At 39.5% G+C, this 18,369-nt stretch overlaps 1 protein-coding gene across 1 annotated transcript; it reads right to left on the bottom strand.

Annotated features, from left to right (window-relative positions):
- Positions 1 to 304: 304 nt before the first annotated feature.
- Positions 305 to 17,327, bottom strand: ddost (dolichyl-diphosphooligosaccharide--protein glycosyltransferase subunit (non-catalytic)). The gene is made up of 11 exons (XM_062052246.1): positions 17,066 to 17,327; positions 10,828 to 10,938; positions 10,663 to 10,749; positions 10,490 to 10,593; positions 10,299 to 10,393; positions 9,780 to 9,873; positions 9,424 to 9,572; positions 6,102 to 6,249; positions 5,910 to 6,030; positions 5,701 to 5,807; positions 305 to 822 (listed from the first exon to the last, which is right to left on the bottom strand). Exons 1-11 carry the CDS (start codon positions 17,280 to 17,282, stop codon positions 673 to 675), a joined length of 1,383 nt encoding a protein of 460 aa, XP_061908230.1. The 5' UTR covers positions 17,283 to 17,327; the 3' UTR covers positions 305 to 672.
- Positions 17,328 to 18,369: the final 1,042 nt, after the last annotated feature.

The raw sequence follows: 18,369 nt of genomic DNA, 5'->3' as shown, positions 1-18,369 counted from the left end.
AATGTTTAATGTAAACAACCCGTGGAAGAACGTCGTGGCCGTGGTTTGTACGTGACGTCATATTATGTGGCACCACAGTCGTGAGTCTACTGTATCTGTGGCTTTTTGATTGATTGTAACTTTTATTAGTAGATTCCGTACAATTGACCACTAAATGGTAACACCCAAATAAGTTTTTCAACTTGTTTAAGTCGGGGTCCATGTTAATCAATTCATGGTAGGCAGTATAGTTTATGTAATAGAAACACTAAAATAGTCACATTAAAGTACAATTAAAATGCCTCCTGGTCAGAAATAATGTCACTTGACAGTTGGAATGTCAATAGTTTATTGTTAAAAAAACAAAAAGAGACTGCAGGTAAATTATCAGTTGGCATAATTTTGTTCAGTGCATGTGGCGACCACCATAATAGTGAAATAAGGGCCAATCATTATGTGTGAATGACATTCCTGCGCTCGCTTCAGATCATTTTTTAAAATGGTTTACCAACCAAGTACAAACATGGACATTTTGTGTTCAAATAAAATGAAAAGGAAAAACATCAGCACAGTATTTTAGTGTCAAGACCCAGTTACTTGAGTCCTCCCAGCCCAAAACAAACTGCATTGCCCCCAAACTCAATTTCCAAGTTGCTTTCAGAAGTTCACTGGGGTTTTTGTACTCCCTGCCATCTAGTCAAACTTTTCCTTCTCTTTCATGTGCAGGAATACAATGCTGAAGACGAACAGTCCCGACATCATGGAGAAGACGCTGGCATAGTACGGGAACGCGGAAGGGATGAAGCGCTCATATTGAGTGTGCTGCAGGGGCCGCACGGACACCTGTGGTACACAAACAATAGTAGTACATCAAGACTTTGGGATACTGCACAGCCTACAAACACTGCATAGAAAAAAGATAGGTAAGACACACGATGACGCATGCAGTGTCCTTTTTTTACGTCAATTAAACCAAAACAAAACTGGAAAACAAAAGCCTTAGGCTCCTGTATTTACTTTAAAGGCCTACTGAAATGAATTTTTTTTATTTAAACGGGGATAGCAGATCTATTCTATGTGTCATACTTGATCATTTCGCGATATTGCCATATTTTTGCTGAAAGGATTTAGTATAGAACAACGACGATAAAGATTGCAACTTTTGGTATCTGATAAAAAAAAGGCTTGCCCCTACCGGAAGTAGCGTGACGTAGTCAGTTGAACATATACGCAAAGTTCCCTATTGTTTACAATGATGGCCGCATGAAGTGAGAGAGATTCGGACCGAGAAAGCGACAATTTCCCCATTAATTTGAGCGAGGATGAAAGATTTGTGGATGAGTAAAGTGCAAGTGAAGGACTAGTGGGGAGTTGAAGCTATTCAGATAGGGAAGATGCTGTGAGAGCCGGGGGTGACCTGATATTCAGCTGGGAATGACTACAACAGTAAATAAACACAAGACATATATATACTCTATTAGCCACAACACAACCAGGCTTATATTTAATATGCCACAAATTAATCCTGCATAAAAACACCTGCGTGTTTGTTATGCTAGCTCCTAGCTCCTCTGCTAGCTCCTAGCTCCATAGAACACGCCAATACAATTCAAACACCTGATCAACACACACCATCACTCAGCCCAAAAGACCGTTTACCTAACCCAAGGTTCATAAAGCTTATATATTTTTAAAAAGTTACGTACGTGACGCGCACATACGGTCAAGTTATCGAATGTTTAGCAGCCAAGGCTGCATACTCACGGTACCTGATATTCAGCTGGGAATGACTACAACAGTAAATAAACACAAGACATATATATACTCTATTAGCCACAACACAACCAGGCTTATATTTAATATGCCACAAATTAATCCTGCATTATAACACCTGCGTGTTTGTTATGCTAGCTCCTAGCTCCTCTGCTAGCTCCTAGCTCCATAGAACACGCCAATACAATTCAAACACCTGATCAACACACACAATCACTCAGCCCAAAAGACCGTTCACCTAACCCAAGGTTCATAAAGCTTATATATTTTTAAAAAGTTACGTACGTGACGCGCACGTAGGTACGGTATGTGTTATGCTAGCTCCTCTGCTAGCTCCTAGCTCCATAGAACACGCCAATACAATTCAAACACATGATCAACACACACAATCACTCAGCCCAAAAGACCGTTCACCTAACCCAAGGTTCATAAAGCTTATATATTTTAAAAAAGTTACGTACATACGCAAAAAAAAGCCAAAGCTGCATACTCACAGTAGCACGTCTGCGTCTTTGTCATCCAAATCAAAGTAATCCTGGTAAGAGTCTGTGTTGTCCCAGTTCTCTACAGGCGTCTGTGTATCCAAATCAAAAGTCCTCCTGGTTAGAGTCTCTGTTATCCGAGTTCTTCCATCTTGACTGCATCTTTCGGGAATGTAAACAAAGAAGCGCCGGCTGTGTACTGTTGTTGCTGACTACGTTCGAAAAATACGTCCATTTCGCACCGACAACTTTCTTCTTTGCTTGCTTGGCTTCCTTCTCCATAATGCAATGAACATGATTGAAACAGATTCACGAACACAGATGTCCAGAATACTGTGGAATTATGAAATGAAAACAGAGCTTTTTCGTATCGACTTCAATGTGGAAGGCATACCCGTGTTCGCCGGGCTACGTCACGCGCATACGTCATCCTCAGAGGCGTTTCGAACCGGAAGTTTAGCGGCAAATTTAAAATGTCACTTTATAAGTTAACCCGGCCGTATTGGCATGTGTTATAATGTTAAGATTTCATCATTGATATATAAACTATCAGACTGCGTGGTCGGTAGTAGTGGCTTTCAGTAGGCCTTTAAAGGCCTACTGAAAGCCACTACTACCGACCACGCAGTCTGATAGTTTATATATCAATGATGAAATCTTAACATTGCAACACATGCCAATACGGCCGGGTTAACTTATAAAGTGACATTTTAAGTTTCCCGCTAAACTTCCGGTTCGAAACGCCTCTGAGGGTTGACGTATGCGCGTGACGTCAATCATTGAAACGGAAGTATTCGGACACCATTGAAGTCAATACGAAATAGCTCTGTTTTCATCTCATTATTCCACAGTATTCTGGACATCTGTGTTGGTGAATCTGTTGCAATTTGTTCATTGCATTATGGAGAAAGAAGCTGAGCAAGCAAAGAAGAAAGTTGTCGGTGCGAAGTGTCTATTTTGCGAGGGAAGTCAGCAACAACACGTACACAGCCGGCGCTTCTTTGTTTACATTCCCGAAAGATGCAGTCAAGATGGAAGAACTCGGACAACAGAGACTCTAACCAGGAGGACTTTGATTTGGATACACAGTTGCGATAACGTGAGTACACAGCTGCGCTTCCAAACATTTGATCGCTTGCTATAACTAGCTCGAGCTAGTAGCTAGTAGCTAGGAGCTAGCATAACAAACACCTAGGTGTTTTTATGCGGGATTAATTTGTGGCATATTAAATATAAGCCTGGTTGTGTTGTGGCTAATAGAGTATATATATGTCTTGTGTTTATTTACTGTTGTAGTCATTCCCAGCTGAATATCAGGTCCCACCCGCGCGCTTCCAAACATTTGATTGCTTGCCAGTACGTGCGTGTCATGTACGTAACTTTGATTAAATATATAGGCTTTATGAACCTTGGGTTAGGTGAACGGTCGTTTGGGCTGAGTGAGTGTGTGTGTTGTGCAGGTGTTTGAATTGTATTGGCGGGTTATATATACGGGATCCCGTCCATATTACCCGCTCGAGCTATAACTAGCTCGAGCTAGTAGCTAGGAGCTAGCATAACAAACACGCAGGTGTTTTTATGCGGGATTAATTTGTGGCATATTAAATATAAGCCTGGTTGTGTTGTGGCTAATAGAATATATATGTCTTGTGTTTATTTACTGTTGTAGTCATTTCCAGCTGAATACCAGGTCACCCCCCGGCTCTCAGAGCATCTTCCCTATCTGAATAGCTTCAACTCCCCACTAGTCCTTCACTTGCACTTTCCTCATTTAAAAATCTTTCATCCTCGCTCAAATTAATGGGGAAATTGTCGCTTTCTCGGTCCGAATCTCTCTCACTTCATGCGGCCATCATTGTAAACAATAGGGAACTTTGCGTATATGTTCAATTGACTACGTCACGCTACTTCCAGTAGGGGCAAGCCTTTTTTTAATCAGATACCAAAAGTTGCGATCTCTATCGTCGTTCTATACTAAATCCTTTCAGCAAAAATATGGCAATATCGCGAAATGATCAAGTATGACACATAGAATAGATCTGCTATCCCTGTTTAAATAAAAAAAAATAATTTCAGTAGGCCTTTAAGGTAAGGACACATTTTATTCAAGAGGAGATTGAGTGCAGAAAAAAATTTGACCAATAAGGATGGGTACATTTCACATTTAAATCGATATGGTACCTATTCCCGGTACTTGGGAATTGATACTGGTACTCAACGTTACCATTTTTCATACTTGTGTTATACTAAAAATAAAATAGATTATTTAAGATAATGGTAACTGTGCTGTCCACTGGTTATATTTTCATTTTGTACACTTCTGAGTCTCATTTGCAAGTATTATATGGTAGACTTTGCATGCAAATCCAAGACGTTAATGGCAGTAGTGTATAGACTACAGTGTGCTGCCTATTCAGGAAGTTGCTTTTGCCATCAATTTGAATCTACGGTAGTCTTTTGTTGCACCCTAAAAAGTGCTTGTATTGTACTTATCACACACCAGCTGTTTGTAACGTGAATCTTAGTTGAAGTTTTCATTACCATATTTGGATGTGTTGAAATTGCAATGTAAAATCGCTAAAGTAGCATGTCTATAGCAAATCCAATGTAAATGAGCATTTAATATCTGATGCCAATATGCACTTTTATGCTGACGATACAATTATTGATTGCGCTGGATCATCTCTAGAACGGACTGTTAATTCCCTGCAGAAAGCTTTTGTTGCTGTGCAGGAGTCACTTATTTACTTAAAACTGGTTCTCAATGGTGACACGACACAACTTATGCTGTTCTCCAAACATAGGAAGGTGCCTCAAACTCCCCCGGTAGTGTCCACTCTTAAAGGGAATATCATAGATGTGGTGCATGAATATAAATACCTTGGTGTTTTAATTGATGACTCTCTCACTTATAAACCTTTTATTGATAAACTGGTTAAGAAACTAAAACTTAAATTGGGGATTTTCTTCCGTAATAAGATGTTTTTCTTTTGGTGTAAAAAAAGCACCTTGTCTCTGCCACATTTGTATCTGTGCTAATTATGATTTTTTTTTATATATGAATAAAATAGCATTGAGCTAACTCATTTTAGAAATCGGGGCCTTACTGTACGGAAAATTGCAACATTACATAGAGGCAGTCCGACTGAGTCCATATGCCATCCCAGTCTGCCACTAGACATGATGTCACTCGCACCGTTTGATTATACGTGAATCGATACCGGGTAGTACCGACATAATTCGGTTGGTGCTTATAAAAGAACCTAACTGGGTACTCATCCCTATGGACCACTGCAGCAAAAGTGGAGACTATGGAGTGTAATCCTGCAGTATACAGTTAAGGCAGAGCAACAAGCTAATGTTAGCCTAAGCATTCATTAAAGAGATGTATCATGTAAATTCATTATACTGTCTTCATGTTAATGAAGGTTGCATGCACACATGAGTGTTTGTCTGACTGTCTGACCTGAGTGGATGAGTACAGGTGTGTATATCCCAGCCGGTTGTAGTCCACCTTGAACTGGAAGACTCCGTACACGTCGGGCAGCTTGAACTGGACGCTATATTTCCCACCTTGTGAGGAAGTACAACAAATAAAGTGCATTCAATTTCAAATCCTAATGATGATACCTTTTTAAAATCTAAGCAATACAATGCTGCTTAAACTAACTGTACCGTTTTTCTTGAGGTAAGTCCTGACGAAGGGGTCAATCCTCACAAACTCCAGCTGAATGTCGTCACCATTGAAAGGAACCCAACGGCCCTCAAAGAGCATCTCAATGACAACACTGTACTCCTGCGAGGCCAGTATAGTTGACATTAACCCAGTTCAGCTTTTTTTTTTAACATCTTAGTCAATTGACTCACCACAAGATCGGTGACGGTGTAAGCTGCAGGGGGAGTGGTCTCGCCCACGGGATGATGGGTAACAGCACCCACCCTGAGGACACCGGCCTCTTTGAACACCCAGCGGGAGAGAGCCTCGGCCAGCTCCTTATTGCCGGTCTGCTCATATCTACAAGAAACAAGGAAATGCACTCGTTTGAATGCTTGATCTAGTTTGGACAGTTGGAGGCCACCTAATATGATTAGGTTCATATAGTATGTGATAACTGGCGGTAAATGTTCACGTGTGTGTGATTTCACTGCATTGATCAATGGCAGATTTAGTGATCCACATACAATACAACAAAATATCTAAAAATACATCACAACAATGTGCGCATATAACATCACTTATACTGAGATGTTGTTCAGCCTAGACCCGGGCCGTCAATAAATCAATTAACTGAACTTGATAATTTTTCCGGCATCCATAAATTGCCATGTTTGTGTTTTCTTTGCTTTAAAGCAAGGTGCAAGAGGGTTCACTGAGCATCGCTCTCTCATTAGGGATGATACTCGAAACCGGTTTTCCCGGTTGTTCGATAAGAAAAGAACCGAGTCCTCGGACTCGAATCCCTTTTTGAGAACCGGTACCCGTTATCGAGACCACTATAGTAAAGAAAAAGAGTTGGTTCTTTATTCGAATCCCTGGAATCCAGTCCCGACCAGAAATGTTCCGTGTGACATCACAAGAAATGACGTCACGTAGCTCAGTCATTAGGCGCAGATAGCGAAAGCAGGAAAACAATGGACCGGAAAAATCGCTCCAAGGTGTAAAAGTTCAAAACAAAAAGGTATAATCCAATGAATAACTTTACTGAAAGATTTGAGCAGGGTACAAACACATGACATACACTTTTACAACCAACCAGAAACATAGCAACCAGGCTAGCAACGCACCTCCTTTACGGAAGCTGTCGCAACGTTCTTAAAGCAACCGCAGCACATACATATATATACAACATATCTCCCTTTTTGAACTTTTGTTTTTCTTTCCTTGTAAACAAAAAAAAAAAAAATCACACTGTATATGTGTTGTCTGTCTAATTATAAATAATGCAGACGAGGCGTGTTGGCTGAGTTCTTGACGTTTACTTTCACAGCGCGCTCATAACCTCATTCTTAGCTGCCGGGTGACGACATGCAACAACACTTTTCGTGGCTACCGCGCATGCTCGTCACTCCCGTTGCATGCTGGGTAGTGTAGTAGTTATTTTCCCTAGCTCATAACATCACATCTTTCCCCCTATAAAGAAACATTTTAACTCAAAGTGTATTTCTTTTTTAGCTTTAACTTTTCATTTTTTAGGATTGTAACCACATTTGCAAACAACTTTTCTCTTCATAGAATTTTCTTTCAATAAAGAAATAAAGTGCAAAAATGTCAAAGCATCATAACAAACAGTTATGTCAAATAGCAGCAGAAGTGCACTTTTTGGAGAGCTGTATTATTTTCAGTTTTGTGCCCAAGGGACTGATTTTATTTAACACTATATTATTATTTATACACCTATAGTGATCACAGAGACAGGTTGTTTTTGTGTTACTGTATATATTTGTTTTTCTGAAAAATCCCACTTAATATACTTTGGGTAACAACAGTCAATATTTATTTATTTTATTTTATTTTTTTAGGGGGGTAACAATCAATATTTATTTATTTATTAGATTTTATTTTTTTCTTATATACCGGTAATAAAAGAGAGCTTTTGTTAAACCAAATATTGTGTGTTTTTTTCCATATACAACAACCTATCTGGACTCGATAAGAGAATCGATAAGGAATTGGTTCGATAAGAAGATTCGATAAGAAGATTCGATAATAGGCTCGAACTCGATAATTTCTTATCAAACATCATCCCTACTCTCTCAGCACCTGAACATGTTTACTCCATAGCAGAATTAAATGGCCGGAGTGAATCCTCTTGTGAGTCATCCACAATCTTTGTCTCTGTGGGCATAGGCGCGACAGCACACACGCTCAGATTTGTTAGAGAGTGATAGCCAAAAAAAAAAAAAAACAACTGTCAATTGCTCAAGATTAATATTTATTTAAGTGCAATTTTTGGTAACAGACAGTCCATTTTATTTTTGCTAGTTTAAAGTTTTTACCTTGCAACTACAATGGTGAAAAATGAATCTAATGAGAGTAAGTGAAGTATAGTGAAGTATATTTATATAGCGCTTTTCTCTAGTGACTCAAAGCGCTTTACATAGTGAAACCCATTATCTACCGTATTTTTCGGACTATAAGTCGCAGTTTTTTTTCATAGTTTGGCCAGGGGTGCGACTTATACTCAGGAGCGACTTATGTGTGAAATTATTAACACATTACCGTAAAATATCAAATAATATTATTTAGCTCATTCACGTAAGAGACTAGACGTATAAGATTGCATCGAATTTAGCGATTAGGAGTGACAGATTGTTTGGTAAACGTATAGCATGTTCTATATGTTATAGTTATTTGAATGACTCTTACCATAATATGTTACGTTAACATACCAGGCATGTTCTGAGTTGGTTATTTATGCGTCGTATAACGTACACTTATTCAGCCTGTTCTTCACTATTCTTTATTTTAAATTGCCTTTCAAAAGTCTATTCTTGGTGTTGGGTTTTATCAAATAAATGTCCCCAAAAAATGCGACTTATAATCCAGTGCGATTTATATATGTTTTTTTTCTTCTTTTTTATGCATTTTCGGCCGGTGCGACTTATACTCCGGTGCGACTTATAGTCCGAAAAATACGGTAAGTTACATTTTTAAACCAGTGTGGGTGGCACTGGGAGCAGGTGGGTAAAGTGTCTTGCCCAAGGACACAACGGCAGTGACTAGGATGGCAGAAGCGGGGATCGAACCTGGAACCCTCAAGTTGCTGGCACGGCCACTCTACCAACCGAGCTATACCGAGTTCAAATTGATTGCGTTTTAAAGGGTTACTTGCAATACTACCATTATTATTATATTAGAATTACATTAGTGCTGAATTTGGCGTAAAAATATTGATGACAAGAATATTGTTTGTCGGCACAATATATTGGGCCCAGGCCCAGTTCAGCCATTTGGTATGACTTTCAAAAAATACTACAACCAGACTACAGTACCACAGTAAATGTTTTGTATAGCTGCCATTAAATTACTGGCTGCACAAGGTTGCACTTTGCTTATAGTAACCTTCATTCAAAGATCCAAACCCTTAGTTAGCCTTTTTTTATTTCAATTAAGCGATCGGTGTGCAAGGAGTACAATGTAAAGTTGTGATACCACAAATAACAAATAATAGGATGAGCCAGGGCTGACCTTTCAGATCCAGGTGTGGCTTTCTGCACTGCGGAGTTGAAGAAGGCATCACTAAAGAAGTCCAATGAGCCACTGAAAACCACTCTGGCGTTGTTTCTTGCCTGAAGGCCGGCAATCAGCAGGGTATTTTTGCCAACAGCATGGGGGTACTAAGGAGAAACACACAAAACATCCATTATATGAAACAACACAAAGTATATTTTCTAAATGTCAAAATATAAATATTTCATTTAGTCACTGTTTAACAGTAAGTGCAGTATACTGCCTGCATAAAGGAAAGGAAGCACTTCATGGAGGGCATTAATACGGACACGTACACAAAATATTACATTGTATTGCACATTGAGTGTAGTTACCTGAGAAATGGGTCTGTCGGGGAAGAAGGAGTAGGCTGTTGACGAGCCGGTAAGAATGTCCAGAACCAGAGGGTTGTCAGGGTCAGCCACCATGCTGGGAGACCAATCGATGATATTACTACATATTCATTGTTATTAGTTCAATTACAAGAGACACTCTGAATTGTAATGGATTACACATTTACTTTCACCAGAGACTTAATGGGTAAGATTAGGGAAAAATAAGCAAAATATTGCAGTAATGTGTTACTTTTGAAGAACATTACACATTTATTACACAAAACATGAATTTGTGCTATCATTTATACAGAATGTTTCCTGTTTAATGTCGTCTGACTCACAGCTTTGTTTGGATGTATTGTAGTTTGGTGCCTATATTTTTCATCTGAATTTGTATACTAGAAAGTGTAATTGCTAATGAATTTTCACAATCACCCCCCCAAAAAAATGAGTAATACGGTACTTGAATTAGGTCTCTTGCCAGAAAAAAAAAAGCCAATTATGACCTTTCTTACTTACGCAACGCCCTTAAACAAAACTGGTTTATTTGTGGGTTCGCCAACAATAGTGGGAGCTTTCAGCATGTTCTCTGGGTCAGCAACAATCAAGGTGTGCTGGAGACAAAAATGAGACAATATGGGTAAATAACGATGTAAAATGACAGTAAGACTGGATTGACGCAGCCTGATTCACAGCTTTGTGCCGCTTACCTCTCCAGGATCAGACATATCGTAGTTGTGGTGGTCGATGACGGCGGTCTTTTCCTCATCGAACTCGATGCCACACTCGCTTCCCAGCTCCCTCAGAGGGTCACCTGAGGAGGATGGGCGATTATTCATTCACGGCCTTTTAGAACAAATCAAATAAGTGGAGGTGAACTGACCAATCTCAGAACTGGCAGCAACCAAGACGTTTCCTCCGCCATCAATGAAGGCTGTTATTGTCTCCACGTTTATACTGCCTCCAAAGTCTGCAAATCAGCACTAATAAATGATCTGTTTCAATAGTAAACAATCAGTCGATTTAGAGGGACAAATGCTAAATGTACCCTCAACTGATGGGGCAAAGATGACCAAGTGGTCGAAGGGGAATTGTCCATATTTGATGAGCGACAGTGAAGGGTCGTCAGCTGTCTTGAATACAAGATCAAAGCCACGATCTGAAAAGCAAAGACAGGTTAACAACCATATCAAATCAAATCAAATTAATTGTCAAAAACACGGTATAGGAGTGTAACAATTAGTTTTGACAACGATTCAATTCAGAATTTGTGGTTGCCGATACAATTCAGGGACAATATTTTTCTACAACGATACAATCCGAAAGGATACAGTGAGTTGAAATCGATTCAGTAACTTTTTAGCCAAAAAAAATAACCAGTCCAACTATTAAATAAATACTGGCTACTGGAAACTACAGGTGAAGTTTCCTGTATTCTTGTTGTTTCTTGTAAGGGAATTAGGTATGAATGAATTATCAATACAAACGAACAAGTAAAAAACATTTAATGACCAATTCATTTACATATTTTTAAATAAAGTGGAACCAACACTTTAAGTTGAAATAACAAGAGGAAACATTTTCTGCTCTTATTTTCCATTTTCTACCGCTTGTCCCTCTCTGGGTCGCAGGGGGTGGCTGGAGCCTAACCCAGCTGCATTCCGGCGGAAGGCGGGGTACAACCTGGACAAGTCGCCACCTCATGGCAGGGCCAACACAGATAGACAGACAACATTCACACTCACATTCACACACTAGGGCCAATTTAGTGTTGCCAATCAACCTATCCCCAGGTGCATGTCTTTGGAGGTGGGAGGAAGCCGGAGTACCCGGAGGGAACCCACACATTCACGGGGTGATCATGCAAACTCCACACAGAAAGAACCCAGGACCTTCTTATTGTGAGGCAATAGCACTAACCCCTCTTCCACCGTGCTGCCATATTCAAGAAATGTTCAATAAAAGTACAGTAACCAACATTTTAACAGTAGACTTACCTGCTACTTCATTTTTATTCAACATAAAATAAAACAATGTTACTATAAAAAAGTGCAACCAACATTAAGTTTAGGTTGAATTAGCTTATTAACCTGCTGAGATATTTACTGTTTTTGACATAAAAATGAAACAAATACAAAATGAATTGATAAAAAAAATTAAGTGCAAACAAATCTCTTTGGGTTTTAACAATGGTTTTAACTAGGGATCAACCGATTATCGGCACCAATATTAGGCATTTTGATGTAATTCGATATTGGCCTTTTATCGGCATCGGCTAATTTTTAAGTACCGGTACATAAAAAATATATACGACAGAAAAACATCAGAAGATACAATGTATACACATATGATACCAGTATTTTGTATTAAAAAATATATCTCTTACAGTGTTTCCCATAAACTGCCAAGATACCTGTGGCGGTGGGGGCGTGGCTATGGGCATGGCTATGGGCGTGGTCACCATGACATCGAGTAATTTGCATAATTTACTACAATGATATGATTTTCTCTAAAAAAGGCTCAAAAAATGTATACTTACTAATTAATAATAACAGTTTTGTTTTAAACGTCCATCCATCCATCCATTTTACAATATAATTACAACACTTTATGTACATATTTATATACAGATTTGAACAATAAGTTATTCACTGAAATATATTTATTAATTGTGGTTCTTACAAAAAATATATCTTATAAAATATAGAAGCTAAAATGTCTCTTAAAGCTCTGCCCCTTTAATTAGTGCATACTAAATAATTTAATTTTAGCCTACTACTACAACCATATTATTTACCAGCAACATAAAGTGAAACAGAGGCAGAGGTGTCCTGCTACAGTCAGTAACAAATAAACAGAAAACAGTAGTGGTCAAATACAAATAAGGCAACAAGAGAAGTATCCTACACTTCTCTTTTGTAAAGTAAATCTGAACAGCCGATATGGGCATCTGCATCAACTACCGTAATTTCCGGACTATAAGCCGCACCTGACTATAAGCCACACCAGCTAAATTTAGGGGACAATACAGATTGCTCCATATATAAGCCGCACCCGACTATAAGCCGCAGGGTTTTGATGTGTAATTAGCGTAGTATATAGGGGTTCCTGCTACCACGGAGGGGATTGTCGGGACAGAGATGACTGTTTGGGAACGCAAAGCGTCCCATTTATTAACTATAAATCTTTCAATCATTCAATCAAACTTTCACATCTTTGACATGGCGAACAGCATTCGTGCAGAGTACAAATAATACAACGGTGCAAAGTAATACAAAGTGCTCGCCTGTACGTTATCAAAATAACCAGCCTACCGGTACATGAAAAGTCAGTCTTTAATCATTGTGTCATCGTCTTCCTCCTGCGTACTAAAACCACCGAAATCCTCTTCGTCGGTGTCGGAGAAGAACAGGCCGTAAATAAGCCGCACCCTTGTATAAGCCGCAGGGACCAGAACGAGGGGAAAAAGTAGCGGCTTATAGTCCGGAAATTACGGTATATGATTTGTCTGAGAAGCTGGACAGGACAAAAAAAATATACATATATATATATATATTTTTTTTTTTTTTTTATTTGTGGCGGACGTAATTCTTTCGTGGCGGGCCGCCACAAATAAATGAATGTGTGGGAAACACTGTCTTATGATACGTAAAGAAGAGCAGGCAACCGTTTGTTTCTGTAAGATTGAGGGGAAAAAATATCAACCATCTTAAAAAATGTCTCACAAATTGAGAACAGAAAGTGAAAGTATGTGTTAATAATTGCTATGGAGGGGGGAAAAAAGTAAGATTAAATATGTGTTGCTTCTTCCTGCTTTTTTCTCGGACGTGGGCAAAGAGAAATAAAAATATGTGATGTATCATATTGAAACTGTATACATGGTGGAAATATACTTTCACCTACCAACCAACCAACAAACCAATATTTCAGGGTTCCTTACAAGGTATGAAATCCATATACTGCTACAAAACTGATTAGCTAGCAAGTGATTGTGATGTAGAAAAATCTGCTATCTTTACCAATTTTCTGGATATTTCCTATATTTTGAAATACAAATGATAGACACACGTAATAGAAGGTGTATGTGAAATTCAATTACAACATTAGCACCGCACAAAACTGGTTTGACGTTTCCTAAAAAAAAGGGTAACAAAACAAAAACAAAGCCTTGTCCAGCTGTTTGCTGACATACACTATTCATGTTTTGCAAAATTTTACTGCAAATTAATATAATCTCCAAATGATGGTTATCGTCCTCCTTAACTACTAATTCCAATTGGTATCGGTTGTAGCCCTAAAAAAACCCATCAGTAGCTCTTTAGTTTGACGTGCTAGTACTCTCATTTTAAAAAACAGCTACGATGGCAGAGAAAAGTCACAACAAATGCAAACACCACAACACAATAACAACAGCTATAAGCCAAAACACAACAATACAAAGATGGAACTTATGTGACAGTGGTCAAGTTTCAACAACTTACTGACTTCCTGAGATGGTAAGTTGAAAACGGTGTAATGAACTAAGTTGGAAATGTAAGTGAAGGGTGACCACGTTTTCAGTCATAAATAAATGTGGTTACTTTGTAAATAATACTAATATACTATGTTCAGGAAGTTTGTCGCTGTAACTTGCTCCGCGGTCACTTCCGTCGTATCTCTCACATCCTTTGTAGCTTAAAGTTGTGTTGCGGCTTTATATTATTGTGTTGTGGCGTTTGTAAACTTCGCTTTTGCAAGCGTGCTGTAGCTGAAAGTTGTTGTGTTGTAATTAATGTTATTGTCTTGTCGGGTTTTCATTTGTTGTAATATTTCTCCTCCACCGCTATCCGCCATTCTTGTTTTGCCGACTGATGGCGATGACGTCATAGACGGGAAGACAGACTTGAAGAACGTTTCACGTCCTTACCATTAAAAGTGTCAAACTTGATATAAATCTGCCATTCTTAAATCCAATGTTTTCCTTTTCCTAGAACGGATCAAATTGATCCACCTCCTTTTAAAACAATGTCGGATCGATAACTATCTTTCAGACCTGCCAAGCACGGATCGATGTAAATTCGTCTAAGGCAGGGGTCGGCAACCCGCGGCTCCGGAGCCACATGCGGCTCTCTGACCACTCTGATGCGGCTCAGCTGCATACTTGCCGACCCTCCCGATTTTCCCGGGAGTCTTCCGGATTTCAGTGCCTCTCCCAGGGCAAAAATTCTCAGATTTTCACCCTAACAAAAATAATAAGGGCGTGCCGTGATGGCACAGCATTTAACGCCCTCTACAACCTGTACAAACAGCGTGCCAGCCCAGCCACGTGTTGTATGCAGCTTCTGCTTGCACACGTAAGTGACAGCAAGGCATACTTGGTCAACAGCCATACAGGTCACACTGACGGTGGCCGTATTAAACCACTTTAACACTGTTACAAATATGCGCCACACTGTGAACCCACACCAAACAAGAATGACAAACACATTTCGGGAGAACATCTGCACCGTAACACAACATAAACAACAGAACAAATACCCAGAATCCCATGCAGCCCTAACTCTTCCGGGCTACAATATACACCCCTGCTACCACCAAACCCCGCCCCCCCCACACATCAACCCCCCCCCCCTCCCCTCTGTTCGTCGGTTGAGGTGGGCGGGGTTTGGTGGTAGCGGGGGTGTATAATGTAGCCCGGAAGAGTTAGGACTGCATGGGATTCTGGGTATTTGTTCTGTTGTTTATGTTGTGTTACGGTGCAGATGTTCTCCCGAAATGTGTTTGTCATTCTTGTTTGGTGTGGGTTTACAGTGTGGCGCATATTTGTAACAGTGTTAAAGTTGTTTTATACGTCCACCGTCAGTGAGACCTGTATGGCTGTTGACCAAGTATGCCTTGCTGTCACTTACGTGTGCAAACAGAAGCCGCATACAACACGTGGCTGGGCTGGCACGCTGTTTGTACAGGTTGTAGAGGGCGTTAAATGCTGTGCCATCACGGCACGCCCTTATTATTGTTGTTAGGGTGAAAATCGAAGAATAGGTTAGGTTAGGTTTGGTTGGTATCAGCACTTCGGTCATCAACAATTGCATCATCAGAGAAATGGACATTGAAACAGTGTAGGTCTGACTTGGTAGGATTTGTACTGCAAATAGTGGACATAGAGAGATCAGAAAGCATAAGAACAAGTATATACATGTGATTATTTATATTTGATTATTTACAATCCGGGGAGGTGGGATGTGGAAGGGGGAGGGTGTTAGTTTAGGGTTGCAGTAGCCTGGAGGTGTTCTTTTAGTGTGGTTTTGAAGGAGGATAGATGCACTTTCTTTTACACCTGTTGGGAGTGCATTCCATATTGATGTGGCATAGAAGGAGAATGAGTTAAGACCTTTGTTAGATCGGAATCTGGGTTTAACGTGGTTAGTGGAGCTCCCCCCGGTGTTGTGGTTATGGCGGTCATTTACGTTATGGAAGTAGTTTGACATGTACTTCGGTATCAGGGAGGTGTAGCGGATTTTATAGACTAGGCTCAGTGCAAGTTGTTTTACTCTGTCCTCCACCCTGAGCCAGCCCACTTTAGAGAAGTGGGTAGGAGTGAGGTGTGATCTGGGGTGGAGGTCTAGAAGTAACCTGACTAGCTTGTTCTGGGATGTTTGGAGTCTAGATTTGAGGGTTTTAGAGGTGCTAGGGTACCAGGAGGTGCATGCGTAATCGAAAAATGGTTGAATGAGAGTTCCCGCTAGAATCTTCATGGTGCTTTTGTTGACCAGAGAGGAGATTCTATAGAGAAATCTCGTTCGTTGGTTGACCTTTTTGATTACCTTGGTGAATATAATCATCATACTGCTGTGATTATATGCATCAAGTGTTCATTCAAGGCTAAGGCAAAATATCGATATATATCGTGACATGGCCTAAAAATATCGAGATATTAATAAAAGGCCATATCGCCCAGCCCTAGTCTGATTGGCTCTTGCTGAAAGTCGACGTTGAAAGCTGTATGACGTGGTAAGTGTTTTTTGTGTGGCACAATACAAATAAGACAGATACAAGGCAATACATTACGTTTGTAAAACTAAACCTTGCAATTTGTCAAAACCTTCAAAACTAAGGAATACAGTTTGACAAGCGAGCATAACAAAGCTAGGCTAATGTTAGCATCTCCTTCCGCCAGCCCGAGTATAAGACGAACATCAAAGAGTGCCGACATAAGAGCTTGCGGTTGATGTCTGTGCCTCAATGTAATAAAGTGGTCAAACAACAATGTAATAAAAGTAATCAGACATATTGGATGCGTACTGTACCTGCCAGACTACGGAAGAAGATTGAATGGGTGTCTCTGATGTTGAGGTTGTCGAGCAGGACCAGCGTCTTACCGTCGGCCGAAGCACAATGCAACAACGAGGCTAACGAAAGGAAGAAAACTATTCTGCTCGTCCGCATTAACGTCCCGCTGCGTGTTTTGGACGAAAGCCTCGAAGGAGCCCGGGTTGTCGGCATGCTTGCAAACGACGCGGCCATTATGCTGTGGAAGAAGACGTCAGCATAGTACGCCGTGTACCTTTGACCCCCGTGAAGCAACCAATCAGAAGGAGGAACGCGTCACCTCCACCAATGGGGGCCCACTTCCGGTTGAAGTTGTCACCATTTCTGGCCATATGTTTTTCCATTGCAAATTCACTACCGTACTCACAAATATATATTATTTCAGGCATCGTTAGACATTTTGCATGTTTGGTTAAGGAATTATGATTAAATAACTGTCATATTTAGTATGCCAGTTATACTGTCATATTGAAAAAAAACACATTTTTGTGTTTGCAGACCTCACAAAAGCACATGTTTCTAGTAAAACTTACAAAGATACATTATTTCAGGCATTATTAGACATTTTGCATGCTTGGTTTAGGAGTTCTGTTTAAATAACTGTCATATTTAGTATGACAGTTATACTGTCATATTGAGTAAAAAGCAAATTTTTGTGTTTGCAAACCTTACAAAAGCACATGTTTCTAGTAAAACTTACAAATATACATTATTTCAGGCATTATTAGACATTTTGCATGTTTGGTTTAGGAGTTCTGTTTAAATAACTGTCATATTTAGTATGACAGTTATACTGTCATATTGAGTAAAAAGCAAATTTTTGTGTTTGCAAACCTTACAAAAGCACATGTTTCTAGTAAAACTTACAAATATACATTATTTCAGGCATTATTAGACATTTTGCATGTTTGGTTTAGGAGTTCTGTTTAAATAACTGTCATATTTAGTATGACAGTTATACTGTCATATTGAGTAAAAAGCAAATTTTTGTGTTTGCAAACCTTACAAAAGCACATGTTCCTAGTAAAACTTACAAAGATACATTATTTCAGGCATTATTAGACATTTTGCATGTTTGGTTTAGGAGTTCTGTTTAAATAACTGTCATATTTAGTATGACAGTTATACTGTCATATTGAAAAAAAAAACACATTTTTGTGTTTGCAGACCTTACAAAAGCACATGTTTCTAGTAAAACTTACAAAGATACATTATTTCAGGCATTATTAGACATTTTGCATGCTTGGTTTAGGAGTTCTGTTTAAATAACTGTCATATTTAG

Source organism: Entelurus aequoreus, linkage group LG07, assembly GCF_033978785.1.
Source record: "Entelurus aequoreus isolate RoL-2023_Sb linkage group LG07, RoL_Eaeq_v1.1, whole genome shotgun sequence".
Classification (NCBI taxonomy): Eukaryota; Metazoa; Chordata; class Actinopteri; order Syngnathiformes; family Syngnathidae; genus Entelurus; species Entelurus aequoreus.
The sequence above is the reverse complement of the archived record's forward strand: the minus strand, read 5'-3'. Positions and strand labels throughout refer to the sequence as shown.

Bases quoted from the DNA above. Each gene is read 5' to 3' on its own strand.
- ddost (XM_062052246.1), bottom strand. From the start codon at position 17,282: ATGGCCGCGTCGTTTGCAAGCATGCCGACAACCCGGGCTCCTTCGAGG. The intron at 10,594-10,662 runs GTCAGTTCACCT...CATCCTCCTCAG, and splicing joins TGCTGCCAGTTCTGAGATTG to GTGACCCTCTGAGGGAGCTG. The intron at 5,808-5,909 runs GTACAGTTAGTT...CTTCCTCACAAG, and splicing joins GACTTACCTCAAGAAAAACG to GTGGGAAATATAGCGTCCAG.